Genomic DNA, 13,015 nt, shown 5'->3' with positions numbered 1-13,015 from the left:
GCCTGTTTCATTTTAAACTGCAGTGTCCCGCAGACATGTTACATTGTACACTAAATGATGTTTCTTTGGCATCTATTAAATACATGTTTCATAGTTTAGTCTTTTGTGAAATCTACTTTTTAAGAAGCCAAACATTGTTGACTTTTGAGTTTGTTTATTGCTAAAGGAACATAAGCTCTATCCCTCCTTCAAGTTTTCTAGCCACCCTCACAGTGTGAACTAAACAGTTCATAACCTGCAGCAGCAGGAGGTTATGAACATCATCTGCAAGCTCTGCACCTAAATATTGTAGGAAGGCAAACCAAAAAAGCAATCAAATGAAGCACAGTGCATCTCCTTTATTTCCAATGTACTGAAAACACTGAACTATAAGCCAATAGAAGATAAAGCCAATAGTTTTGTAGGTGCATATTGTCCACATGCCACGTTTGTTAGTATTCAAGGAAGGACATAGCATTGAAAATGCTCCTTGAAAATATAATTTGTATTGAAAATTTAAGTATTTTTAAATCATAAGCCAAATACATATATTTAAATACAAGGGTAGGATTTATTCAGTAAATCTTGGAAAGTAAAAGAAAACTACAATTAATATTTAGCTGTTAAAATTAATCAAGAATGGTTGAAAGTATTTAGGACTTTTTACCGGTATTGTATCAGTGACTGTGCAAGCGGATCTCTCTAAAAGCTGCTCAATATGCCTGTTGCTACAGAGATACATTTGCCTCCCACTCATTTAGAACCTTGTTGCCATGCAAAGATGAAAGTACAGCAACCACCTACAGGATTAGACCCATGTGGCCTGTAGCCAAAAATACCCCTTATCCACTGGCACATCTGACACGTGAGGGCTCGGCTCGGTACGGTACAGGTACAGGTGGTTCTCCACTGGCTATTTCTCGAGCATAGCGAGAACCAAACTGTGAAACTCCGGCCTCACTCTTGCTTGGAGCCAAGCCGGGCCAGGGGCGGGTTAAGGATTTTCATCATTACGTTGCATCAGTCAGTACACTCCACAAAGACCAACAAAATGGCGGGCAGCGAGTGTGATGAGAGAAAAGTACAGCCTTGGGACGCTGAGGAAGTTCAAGCTCTAGTTTTTGAACACCATTTGTTTGCACATCTTTTGGCAAACTGAGTTAATTAATAACAATAGTTAATAACAACTGTCTTTTGTTGCGTGTGACGTCAGTAGCACGGCTCGGCTCTGCAGTGGAAAAACAACACAGGCTCCCCTTAACCACACTGTGAGGGCTCGGTCGTACAGTGGAAAAGAGGCAAAAGGGTGCGCTGCATAGTTGAATAGATAAGAAACTCTTGGCTGATACATGACCAATAAACTTTAAAAAGAAACCACCATTTTTATTAGGAATACTTTTTTTGTAGCACTATCTATATTAATTTATATTTTCTTCAAAGATTAATGGCAAAAAATCTATGCAAGCTATTATGCATCAACGTCCATTAGGTCCCAAATGTGTGCTTTAATCACTTCACTCAGCTGTCTTTTCTGTGAGCAATACAATACATATGCTGGTAGCATCTGTACAAAGAGCTGTTGAAATGTTTTTGGAATGTGTTCAACCCTTGTATCTTCGTAGAGAACCTCCAGGCATCTTTCTCACAGTTTTCTGTCCTCCCCTAAACATTTAGAAGCTTTCTAGTCTTAGTTTCTAGTACAGGTGACAGGAGGAGCCTTCCTCATATCTGTTTTAGAGGGTTACTTTTTCACTTAAAAACAGACCAAAAAACTGATGGTGGATTATTTTTTTTACCCTGATTAGATTCTGAGAATCTGCACGAGATACACCCCTGACAAGGACACGATGACCTTCTCTGACGGCCTTACGCTGAACCGAACGCAGATGCACAATGCAGGATTCGGCCCTCTCACAGACCTCGTCTTCACGTTTGCCAATCAGCTCCTGCCTTTAGAGATGGACGACACGGAGACGGGACTGCTCAGTGCCACCTGTCTCATTTCTGGAGGTACGGATTTGAACATGTGTGGTACCTGTATTACCTCAGATTGATTCAGAAAGATGAACAATTAAAAACAAAGAAGAACATTTGCAACTCTGAAGAAAAGATGTTGCAGTATTTTTAACTTCTTCAGCCCTATATATATATATATATAAAAAAAAGTATTTCTTTTTCAAGGATTTGTATTTGGAATTACAACACATATGATGATTATCGTTTTATTCACACACAGCATTGGATAATAGCTGCAGCTAATTTAATAATACATTTTTTTTCTCATACTGTTTCAATGAGTAACGTAAGTCAGCTTAAAATACATTTGTTAATTTAAATGATCAGAGATGCATTACAGTATTTTGTGCACTCATTCAAAATAAACATCAAAAAGCTGGAGTGAAGTACCACAAAAGTGTTGCCCAAGTTACCCCCGCAGTGAATAATCATAATAGTATAAAGTCATGTAAAAATACCACTGTTTTAAAACCATTAATAAAGGGCCAGAGATTATACAAATCTAAAGTTCATGTTTGCCTTTTTAGTTATCTTGGTCTATAGAAAAGCTAAAAGAAACTCAGGAAGGTTCATAAAAAATGTACAGTTTTTTTGCCATTGTTTGGGATGGTTTGCGTATAAAAAAAAAAATGAACAAGTTACAGGTCCTTTACTGAGCAGTATCATCCATGAACGTCTTTTCTTTACCATCAGCCTGGGACACTCTTACTATACCAAACCATGAGCCATTGCTTAAACTCGTGTCCTGGCCTAATCCAAGTGTGCCTTGGACCCATATCAATAACTACATCTGCTCTGGTTCTGCACAATTGATATATTATATATATATATATATATATATAAACAATAAACAATCTGTGATAAAAGTTCTGAAAACATACCCATGAACCCATTAATAGCATAATGTGTGAGTAAGAATATCACACAATATGCCACGAGCAACAAGTGAATCTAAAAACAGTGACACAAAAACAAAAGTACCCATCTATAAATGTAAGCAAATATGATGGGAGAGGAGGGATTCAGACCTTATCATACTCTCCTTTACTTGGTTATTTGGGAAATACACTTAAAAACTATATGCAAATAGAAGTAAAAATCTGTGTTGCGGTAGGTTTTGGAATTCAAATTAGCTTCGTCCACTTATATGAGAAGCATCATCAAGACGTTTTGCATCCAGGTACTGTGTTAAAATATTAAAATGTTGTATCATGTTTCAAAAACAGTATTTGACAGCTGTTTTTCACATGTAATTCCACAGACAGGATTAGAGTTATCCTTAAATGCTGCCATCTACTGGTAATATAAAGTTCTACAACAGCCAATAAAATGGAGTTGAGTTGGATCTCCCTCTTTTGGTTTAGAATGGACTGACAGCATGGTGTAAATGTCAGTATTGCATAGCTGTTAACATCATCCATAAAAACATTACTAACTCTGTAACTATAATCACCACAGGAACTCTTTCTAAAAGCTTTTTAAATTTTGTTTCAATTCCAGACCGACAAGATCTTGAGGAACCAGCAAAAGTAGATAAGCTGCAGGAACCACTTCTGGAGGCATTAAAGATTTATATAAGAAAGCGGAGACCTAGTAAACCACACATGTTTCCAAAGATTTTAATGAAAATTACAGATCTGCGCAGCATCAGTGCAAAAGGTATGAACCTGTATGTCCTGAAAAGACAGCAATAAGAAAAAAAGAGAGATAAATATCTATATCTAGATCGATAGATATATACACTGTTGTGCAAAAGACTTAGACATTGCATTTTTCTATTCTGATGCATTGTGAGCATCAACAATTCACTCAAAACCTCCATTAGTGTTTTCTACTATTATAACAACTTTGATTTGCATAAAGAAGGAAAAACATTGAGTGAAATAGCTTACATCACTCAATTTTCAAGGTGTGGTATCCAAAGCATAATCAACACATACAGAGAAAACATCATAGACAAACCCAGGACTGGAAGACCTCAAAAGCTCTCTAACAAGGATGAGCAATACGTGAAGAGAATATGCTTAAGGAATAGAAAGAAGACAAGTGTTGAATTGACAAGAGAACTGGCAGAAGGCACAGGTGTCGTTGTCCATCCATCAACAGTCCAAAGCACCTTTGATCATTGTTCCATAGTCCAATTTCTGTGTTCTTGTGCATATTTCAGCCTTTTAGTCTTGTTCCCCTTTCTTAACAGAGGTATTCTTACTTTAAGTCCTGATTTCAAGAATGACCTTCATACTGTTGATTTGATGGACGACACATGCCTTTTGCCAGTTCTGTTTTCAATTCAGCTCTGGTCTTCTTTCTATTCCTTAAGGATATTATCTTCAAGTATTGCTCATCCTTGTTAGACAGCTTTTTGGGTCTTCCAGACCTGGGTTTGTCAATTACAGGTGATGTTTCTCTGTACTTGTTGATTATGCTTCGGATACCACACCTTGAAAATCAAGTGATGCGAGCTATTTCACTCAATGTTTTTCCTTCTTTATGCAAGTCAAGGTTGTTACAATAGTAGAAAACACTAGTGGAGGCGTTGAGTAAATTGTAGATGCTCATAATGCATGAGTAGAAAAATGCAACATGTTCAAGACTTATGCAGTAGTGTGTGTGTATTATTATATATATATATATATATATATATATATATATATATATATATATATATATATATATATATATATATACACACACACACACACACAATGTACTGTATAATTGCACAAATAGGTGCATTGCTCTTCGGTTATACCCAAGATAAGCACATGGGCTTGTATGCAGGACTATTTAGAGTTGAAGAGAAAGAATAAAGTGAGATCCACCTACAAGGCTTTATTTTGGTATTGTATCAATTTTGCTAAGATGCTGTGGTAAAGTAATGAAACTTTTTAAACATATTGCATTCATAAATCAGTCATAGAGAACACTCAGACACAGAAGCATTGGTCTTTTCTATGAAACCAAAGGAAGGAGTTAACTTAATTTTTACTGAAAGTAGTGTATACCTAAGTAAAAGTATACATTCACCTATCCGCATGATTATATGGTACATATATCATGACGTGAAAGCAACAGGCTATGCAATATTCTGTTTTCTACTAGGAAGCGCACATGTCATTGGAATCCTATAGGAGTGTATATCATAACAGTCGTGTTTTTGATAAGTGGGAACCCTCTAAAAAACGTACATACCGACTGTTACAACACCAAAATTGTGATTTGTTTTTGGGTTATATTTTTCTGCTTACAAAGTATACCATTAGCATGGAAAAACATTCTGACTTTGGTTGATGGTCCAAAAAAAATAAAATAATTGTGGGTGTTATTTTCAAATACAATACCAATCCCGGTAGGTTGTGAAATGCTTAACAGAAAATGTTTCTTCTTTCAGGTGCAGAACGTGTTATAACACTAAAATTGGAAATTCCAGGATCAATGCCTCCACTGATCCAGGAGATGCTTGAAAACTCAGAAGGACAAGATGCACAAGGAGCTGATGAAAAGGAAAGTACAAACAAAACCGAACAGAGCCCCAGCTCATCTCCAAGATCAGAGGACAGCGACCCTGTCAGTCAGCCTGCAGCGGCACAATAGGACTATTAAACAATTTTAGACATTCCCTTACAAAATATCAGAGGAACAAGCAAGGCTAGAAGCATTTTCATAGATGTTTTTTCCTTTTTTTTTTTTTTTTTTTTACAAACACTAAGGCCTAAAAGGACCAATTCTTTGCATATAATTCTTAAGCTCTTAACTTTTTTTGGACTTCAGTCTATATAGCCTTGAATTTGAAAGTTCCATTGGTAAAAAATATCTAAAATAGTTTTAAAACGGTCTCCATTATTTAAATTCATGATTGCATGACAGGTTCAGAGCTTGGCAAGTGATTCAGTTCTTTACTTGTTAACGTACATTGTACAGTTAAACCTTAACCTGTTACTATACTGGATTTGTGGTGCTTTTCCATTGCCTTAAATGTGTTTGAGTATAAAACAGGCTTATTAAATCCTAAAAAAAAATCTAGAATGTTCTGACTTAGGTTAGTATGGAAGTCTATTTTATATCTGTTCATATAATTTAAGGTGCATCTATGTTTATCTTTATTCCCTCACTAAACAACATGACAGCACCTAAATAAATGGCAGCAAGTGCCCTACCCTTCAATATCAATAAACTGCCAATTCTGTTAAACAGGTCAAAACATTGTCAGTCACTGTAAATAAAATGGTTCACATCTTTTTAAAACATGTCAGAAGTTCAAAGAAATAACATTACACATATTTTGCAGTAAAGATAGCCTCCAAGGCAAATCACTGGTCAGTGTTACAATGTTGTTTTGTTTGCCCGTGTCATATTGTATGTAAATCACCCATGCAGCAGTGTTGTAGAGTTGTGTTCCTAGATACTTTTAATTAGGGGTTTTAATAGATTAATCACACCTGTGGATTTTGATTGAGTAAAAAAAATAGATTGATTAATTTTATCGACCCGAGCGCAGCATCAAAATATAGTGCATGAAAAAGAAATCTTGAAAAATGGCAGATGATACTTCCAAAAGATACTCAACTCAGCTCCGCCTTTGCTTCCATCATCTGACGCGCAAGGGACCATGGGATATAAAGAGAGCTCCAGGGCTATTTTTCTATTGAGTGTCTATGGAGAGGGGTTGGAGAGAGAATCTGCAGAGTTGAGTATCTTGAAGGTATACCAAATATTTAACAGTATCTCAGAATGAAGAGAAAAATGCAACTTGTAACATTTGCTCCTCGGTGCTTTTCTTTCACAGCAGTTTATCGTATCATAGTAGTTGCAAATATAGTCACTGTCAAATTACATGCAAGTAAATATATGTATATTAAACATTAACTGGCCTTATGAAACACTTGCAGTAAATATCATTGTTAATACTTGTATTACTTGTTTTTCAATACAATTCATATCACTAGCAAACAGGTGTGATTAATTGATCAATAGAAAATGACCAGATTAAACCCCCTACTTTTAATTATTTTAGACCTCAGTTAAAACACTAAAAGCAGTGGCAATAATTTTTAAGATTACTATTTGGAAGTATCAGAAAAATTTGCAAGATAGCCACAGATTAATCAAATTTCTGCAGATGCAGTGACTGGGCCAAATATTTTCAAGCACTGCTGTTGGGATATTCTTTTATATTTGCTATACCTGTAAATGTCTTTTCACTGGCTCTGTACATTAACAATGCTTTTTATGTTCATATACTGTTTACCTTTACCATGGATTCTCCTGGCTAATTAATAAAATATATTTATTTAAAAAATACATAAAATATTAGAACTAACAATATCTATATTGTTTAGTAGAATCCTGTACTACAATTGTATTTAAAAAATGGTTTACATTTCGATTTGTATACTTGCAAGGATCAGTAGTCTCACATTAAGGAATTTCAGACCCGAATGATTCATCAGATCACCGTATGGTCACTTCTATAAAATTTACCAACTATACACTTCTATATTTCAGCGTAAAAGCATGCTCAATTCATACATTTGCTGATGATCTTGCACTCTTAGCATATCAATTTACTTGCATTTTGTCTGCTAAATATGAATTGATTCTACTGCTTGAAACAGTCCTCAGTTCTACACCTAAAAGGTACCAATCAAAGAGAGGAAATCAGTAATATCAGCAGTGTGTGAATGCTCATTCTTAGTGCTTACATATGCTTAACTGAGCATATATGACCACCGAAGAAATAAACATCAGCACCTTCAGATGCCAATTCAAATCTGTAGCCCTGTTTAAATTATGCTGAAAGCGATGCTAATTAATAATGGTTGTGATGGCTGTTTAGCACCACATAAGAATTGAAGACCAAACTCATCTTACAGTTCTTAATGTTTACTTCCAAGTTCATTTCAAAAAAGCAGGTTTACATTTTATTTATCTTAACAATTAAAATGTGCTTTAGCACAGCAGTCTAAACAACTTCTAAAAGCCAATAAGACAAATACATGAGATTTCAGTGAGAAGTAAAAAAACAAACTGAAAAGAGAATAAAACTGTATAATAATAAAAAGTGTAAAACATCCACACACAGTAAAAACCATTGAGAACATTATCACAAAAAATGAGCAAAATGTACAAAATTCTGCAAGACAAGACAAGAGAAGATACTCTACAAGATAACGTGTGTTGCTGGAAAATAAGTTTTGTTGCCAAGAACACCTAATCAAACATTTCAAATGCATCTTCGTCATCTGATTCTGCAAAATATTTAACTTCTTTTTTGGCTCGACCTGGCCTTTCTCTTGAAGAGGTTTCTGATCTGCCAAAATTGTTTGTGTCAAAATCATCATCTTCTGAAACAACCTTCTTAGATTTCTGAAAAAGTAAAATATTTCATTGAAGCCTTTTTTTGCACATTCCTCAAGTGAAATTTGATTCTTACACATGTGATGTTTATCCATTGGTTATTAAATTTCAGCATCTGCCATTTTAAAAATCACCAATGACTGACTGAGAGCTAGAACATTATAACTTACAAAATATAGTTTTGATACATGAATATCCAAACATAATTCTGCTATGACCAGAGGATTAATTAAAAAGAAATAATAATAATAATTAGTGCTCAGCCAGTGAAATACTGTATTAAGATGCCCGTTGAACAAAAATATCTTCAGACCAAGGTTTCTTGATTGGTAATACCCTGTTGAGATTACCAAAACAATGTTTGATCACACGTTGAAACCATGAGATTGCTATTTATAAAAGTTTCCAAAATTTTAAAAAAATAAATTACTTTGGTAGTCTTAATATGGTTTTACAATTCTTTTTTGTTTGTTTGTTTTTTAAAAAGTAGCCAGCTTGACTTGGATTGCATGATTAGACCAGTACTGGGTTTTACCAAAATGTGTGAGAACAATAAATACCACTGTTAAGTCTTAGATGCAGCAAGTATCGTGATCGACAAGCACGCTGCTTAATTTGCATTCACCATTATCACTTAATTTTTGGTACCTTCTCAAATAATGTATAATTTGCAAGTCACTCACCCTGCTTGTAGGAGTTTTCCCTATCTTTTTTGCAGGAGAGTATTCATCTTCCTCTTCGGAGCCAGATTGAGGTTTTCTCTTCCTTCCTCGACCTTTACCTGAGGAAACATAGGTACTCAATGAGTTCAGGAACAGCAGGAGTTCTATTTGACAGATTACATACATGTCATACATGGGGGGAGGCGGGTGCTGGTGACGGATCAAGATTTTTGCACATGGCTGCTAGCTATGCGACTGACCTAGACTTAAGGGCTATGCACACAGGGAGAGAAGCAAAAGACACTAATACAGCACAAGTACATATAAAAAAAATTTTTAAAACACACAACTAGCTTGTCAGGAAAAGAAAATACTGTCTGCTTTTGCTCCTTTTGTGGAGACTAAATAAATTAATAGTCTGGGTACACCACACAAAAAACAAAACAAAAAAAACATTTATATCTACACATTTCTTTGTAAATACTGAGAATTAGTTTAATATACTTTATTGATTTTCAGTTTTAATAAAATCTTCAGTTAGTGTGTGAATGTGATTATTATTGTTGGTCAACATTATTAAAACAAGCTCTTGACTTAGCCCTATGCTTTGGGTTGTTGTCGTTTTGGAAGATTGTATAATGTTTGTATAAAGTTTTGTAGATTATTCTGATACACAGCTGCATTCATTTGATCTTCAAAGTATTCAAAGCTGTAGTGGTTAAACTGAACACTGTTACATGAGGAGGAGGTTACATGTCAGCAAAACTTACAAAGAAAATGTACAAAATGAAATGTACTGGTTGCATAAGTATTCAGCCCCTTAAGTCAGTACTTGGTAGAAGCACCTTATGCAGCAATTACTGCTATGAGTCTTTTTGGATAGGTCTCTACTAGCTTTGCACAGTAGGATGGTGACATTTTTGCCCATTCTTCACAGGAAAATTGCTACAGTTCTGATAAGTTTGTTGGGGATCGTCAATGGACTGCAATCTTCAAGTCTCACCATAAATTTTCGATTGGATTCAAGTCAGGACTTTGACTGGGCCACTCAAGAACATTAATTCTCTTCTTGTTCAACCACTCCAGTGTGGCTTTGGCTTTGTGTCATTGTCCTGCTGAAATGTGAATTTCCGCCCCAGTTTCAGAGTCTTGGCTGACTCAAACACGTTTTCCTCAAGGATTCGCCTGTACTTTGCACCATCCATTCACCACTCTGTCCTGATAAGGTTCTCAGTCCCTGTTGAAGAGAAGCATCCCCATAACATGATGCAGCCACCACCATGCTAGACAGTTGGGATGGTGTTGACTGGGTGATGTGCAGTGTTGGGCTTGCGCCAGACGTAACGCTTGGAATTTTAGACTGAAAAGTTCAATGAATGTCTCGTCTGACCACAAAACCTTTTTCCACAGGTCTGCAGTATCATCTACATGCTTTTTCGCAAACTCCATACATGATTTAAGATGAGGCTTTTTGAGCAATGGCTTCTTTCTTGCCACCCATCCATACAGACCAGCTTTGTGTAGGGACTGGCTTATTGTTGATGTGTGAACACTGACTCCCATCTCAGACACAGAACTTTCAGATCTCTCAAGATCATTGCTGGCTTCAGAGCGACATCTCAAACCAGTTTCCTGCTTGACCAGCTGCTCAGTTTGGGAGGGCGACCTGATCTGGGTAGCGTAGGGTGGTATGATGCATCTTCCACTTCTTAATGATGGATTTCACTGTGCTGAGAGGGTTAATCAGCGCCTTTGAAATTTTCTTGTACCATTTTCCTGCTCTCTGCCTCTCTACCACTTTATCCCTGACTTGTTTCGAAAGCTCCTTGGTTTTCATGGTTGCTTTGTTGGATCACTATGTGAGTTTCAGCTTGAAAGTCTTTATATTCCTGAGGGAAATTATCTACAAGTTAAACCACTTTGAGTACACAGGCTGAAACCATTTCACTAATTTTGTGACCTTTCAAACAAATCATTTGCACCCGAGATGATTTAGGGCTGCAGTAGTCAAGGGGTTGAATACTTATGCAACTGAGATGAATCTGTTTTTCTCTGTATATCTTACTTATTTATATTCTATATGCATTTTTTAACTTTATCAATGTGTAGTAGTTTGTGTAGATTCCACATGTAAAGTCTAATTTGAAAGCTTTGTGGAGTACACTCGGGTGCCAACAAAATGTGAAAACTTTGCAGGGAGGTGAATACTTCTGCAAACACCACATACCATGATTGAACCACCTCCATGTTTAACTGTAGGTATAACGTTGTTTACTTCATTTAAGGCTTTCCCTTTTTTCCGCCAATCCATTTTTGGGGAAAAGTTCTAGTTTAGTCTCATTGGACCAGAGGATTTTGTTGAAGAATGCTTTAGATTCCTGTTCATATTTCTTGGCAGATTTTAGACGGGTTTGTTTTATGATTTGCTGCGAGGTCTGCGCAAATACAACTTGTGTTCAGGTGCCTTTGTACAGTTCTTTGCAAAACATAATTATGCCTGATGCTTCTAAATCTTTCATTAAGTCCTTGGCTGCTAATCTTGAATTTCTTTAGCTTCTCAGATGATTCTCCTATCTACTGTACCTGTCATTTTCTTTGAACGCTCACTTCTTTCAAGTGTCTCAGTTGAATTTGTTCAGTGGTGGTACTTTATTATTGCTCCGATTGTGGATTTTGGTATTCCATATTTCTTTGATACTGTCCTGTAGCCATTTCCTTTGTTGTAGTTTGCTAGAAGTGCTTTTCTCAAAACCTGAATCCAACTCGTCTTGACCATCAGCTGCTGTGTTGCCAAAACGTTCTTCAACGTATGTTGAAAATAATTACCTTTTTCTGGCTATTGACTTTATAACGCAGCTTAATTAATGTGTAATGGTTTTCAATCAATATATTTTTTTAAATTATTTCTACTAACAGACTTAAGGTTGGTTCATACTTCAGACTCCGACCTAATTTCTGATCGGAGTCGAGGGTCTCCGACTCTGTGCGACAGGTCGTTTTTACGTCACCCACACTCTTGCAATGTGCATCTTTTTTGGAAAGTCCTACAGCATTTTCTCATGCGTCTGCAACCTGAAATCGCATAGGGTCGGATAATGTTGAAAAACGTCAGCATTTGCTGCATGGTCGGCGTGAAGCTGCACAGCTTTTACAGTGCAACTGCACGTTTAACCCCAAAGAGTTAAACATGCAGTTGCACTGGACATAAAAAGTACTAACCGTCCAGTTATATGTCAATATGTATACCTTTAGGAGTTGCAGATGCAGATTTCTTTGGAGCTCCAACCTCTAAATCTGAATCCCAGGCTGTTGTCTCAAACTTCTTGGGCTTTGGAGTTTTTTTAGGTTTAGGCATTCGGTCTGAAGGTTTCTTTGCTGTTTAAAACATTACAATCAAATGCTAGGTTACACTTCCAAGGCAGATCAATGATGTGTACATCCCTTAGCAGGGGATTATAAATGCATAAAAAAACAAAAACAAAAAAATCACCTAACACAATGTAAAAGCAAAACTAAAGATTCAATTCCAATTTTTTTTTTCTAAAATGTTGTGCTTCATGATATCTTACTAAGGAATGTTTTGATAGACATCAACATTCTACTTCATAAATTGCCAACCGTTAAACAATTGTTTTTCTAAAACACTGTTAATTAATAACATATATTTAATTGTATTTTGCATTTGATGGAAACCAAGAAAAATATATAATTATTATCTTACCTTTCTTCGCAGCAGATAGTTTATCAAAGGTTGTGGAGCTAGAAAGCGATGAAAATACATGTGCACTATCTTCATCATCGCTATCAAACTTCAATGAATCTAAAAAGGAAAAAAAGTAGTCAATAAGCAAACAATTTCATGCAAACTATCCTTTAGGTTTACTTCTGTAAATAATTATTAAAGTTACATACCACTGTCATTGTTTTTCTCAGAGTACAAAGGTTTTGTTGAGAATACACTTGCTGGTTCATGGTTTTTCTCTGCTGGAGAAGCTGGGCTA

General features: G+C 35.9%; 2 protein-coding genes across 4 annotated transcripts in view; one reads left to right on the top strand and one right to left on the bottom strand.

The window, feature by feature from the left end:
* Positions 1 to 7,532, top strand: part of LOC117399268 (retinoic acid receptor beta) — a 223,352-nt gene extending 215,820 nt beyond the window's left edge. The window contains exons 7-9 of one of the 2 annotated variants that reach the window (XM_059022925.1): positions 1,785 to 1,989; positions 3,496 to 3,654; positions 5,387 to 7,532. In XM_059022925.1, the coding sequence (XP_058878908.1) occupies positions 1,785 to 1,989; positions 3,496 to 3,654; positions 5,387 to 5,589 (567 nt within the window). In that variant the 3' untranslated portion in view covers positions 5,590 to 7,532. The remainder of the gene's footprint in view (positions 1 to 1,784; positions 1,990 to 3,495; positions 3,655 to 5,386) is intronic. The other variant, XM_033998357.3, reaches the window with a different exon arrangement.
* Positions 7,533 to 7,862: 330 nt separating this feature from the next.
* The window catches only part of LOC117400376 (DNA topoisomerase 2-beta-like), a 50,276-nt gene continuing 45,123 nt past the window's right edge, over positions 7,863 to 13,015 (bottom strand). For both annotated transcript variants that reach the window (XM_059022923.1, XM_059022924.1), the window contains exons 32-36: positions 12,927 to 13,012; positions 12,736 to 12,834; positions 12,261 to 12,389; positions 9,036 to 9,133; positions 7,863 to 8,361 (exon numbers count right to left, since the gene is read on the bottom strand). In XM_059022923.1, coding sequence (XP_058878906.1) covers positions 8,206 to 8,361; positions 9,036 to 9,133; positions 12,261 to 12,389; positions 12,736 to 12,834; positions 12,927 to 13,012 — 568 coding nt within the window. In that variant the 3' untranslated portion in view covers positions 7,863 to 8,205. The remainder of the gene's footprint in view (positions 8,362 to 9,035; positions 9,134 to 12,260; positions 12,390 to 12,735; positions 12,835 to 12,926; positions 13,013 to 13,015) is intronic.

This window comes from Acipenser ruthenus, chromosome 4 (genome assembly GCF_902713425.1).
Source record: "Acipenser ruthenus chromosome 4, fAciRut3.2 maternal haplotype, whole genome shotgun sequence".
Lineage (NCBI taxonomy): Eukaryota > Metazoa > Chordata > Actinopteri > Acipenseriformes > Acipenseridae > Acipenser > Acipenser ruthenus.
Note: the sequence above shows the minus strand (reverse complement) of the source record. Positions and strands in the feature narration are given on the sequence as shown.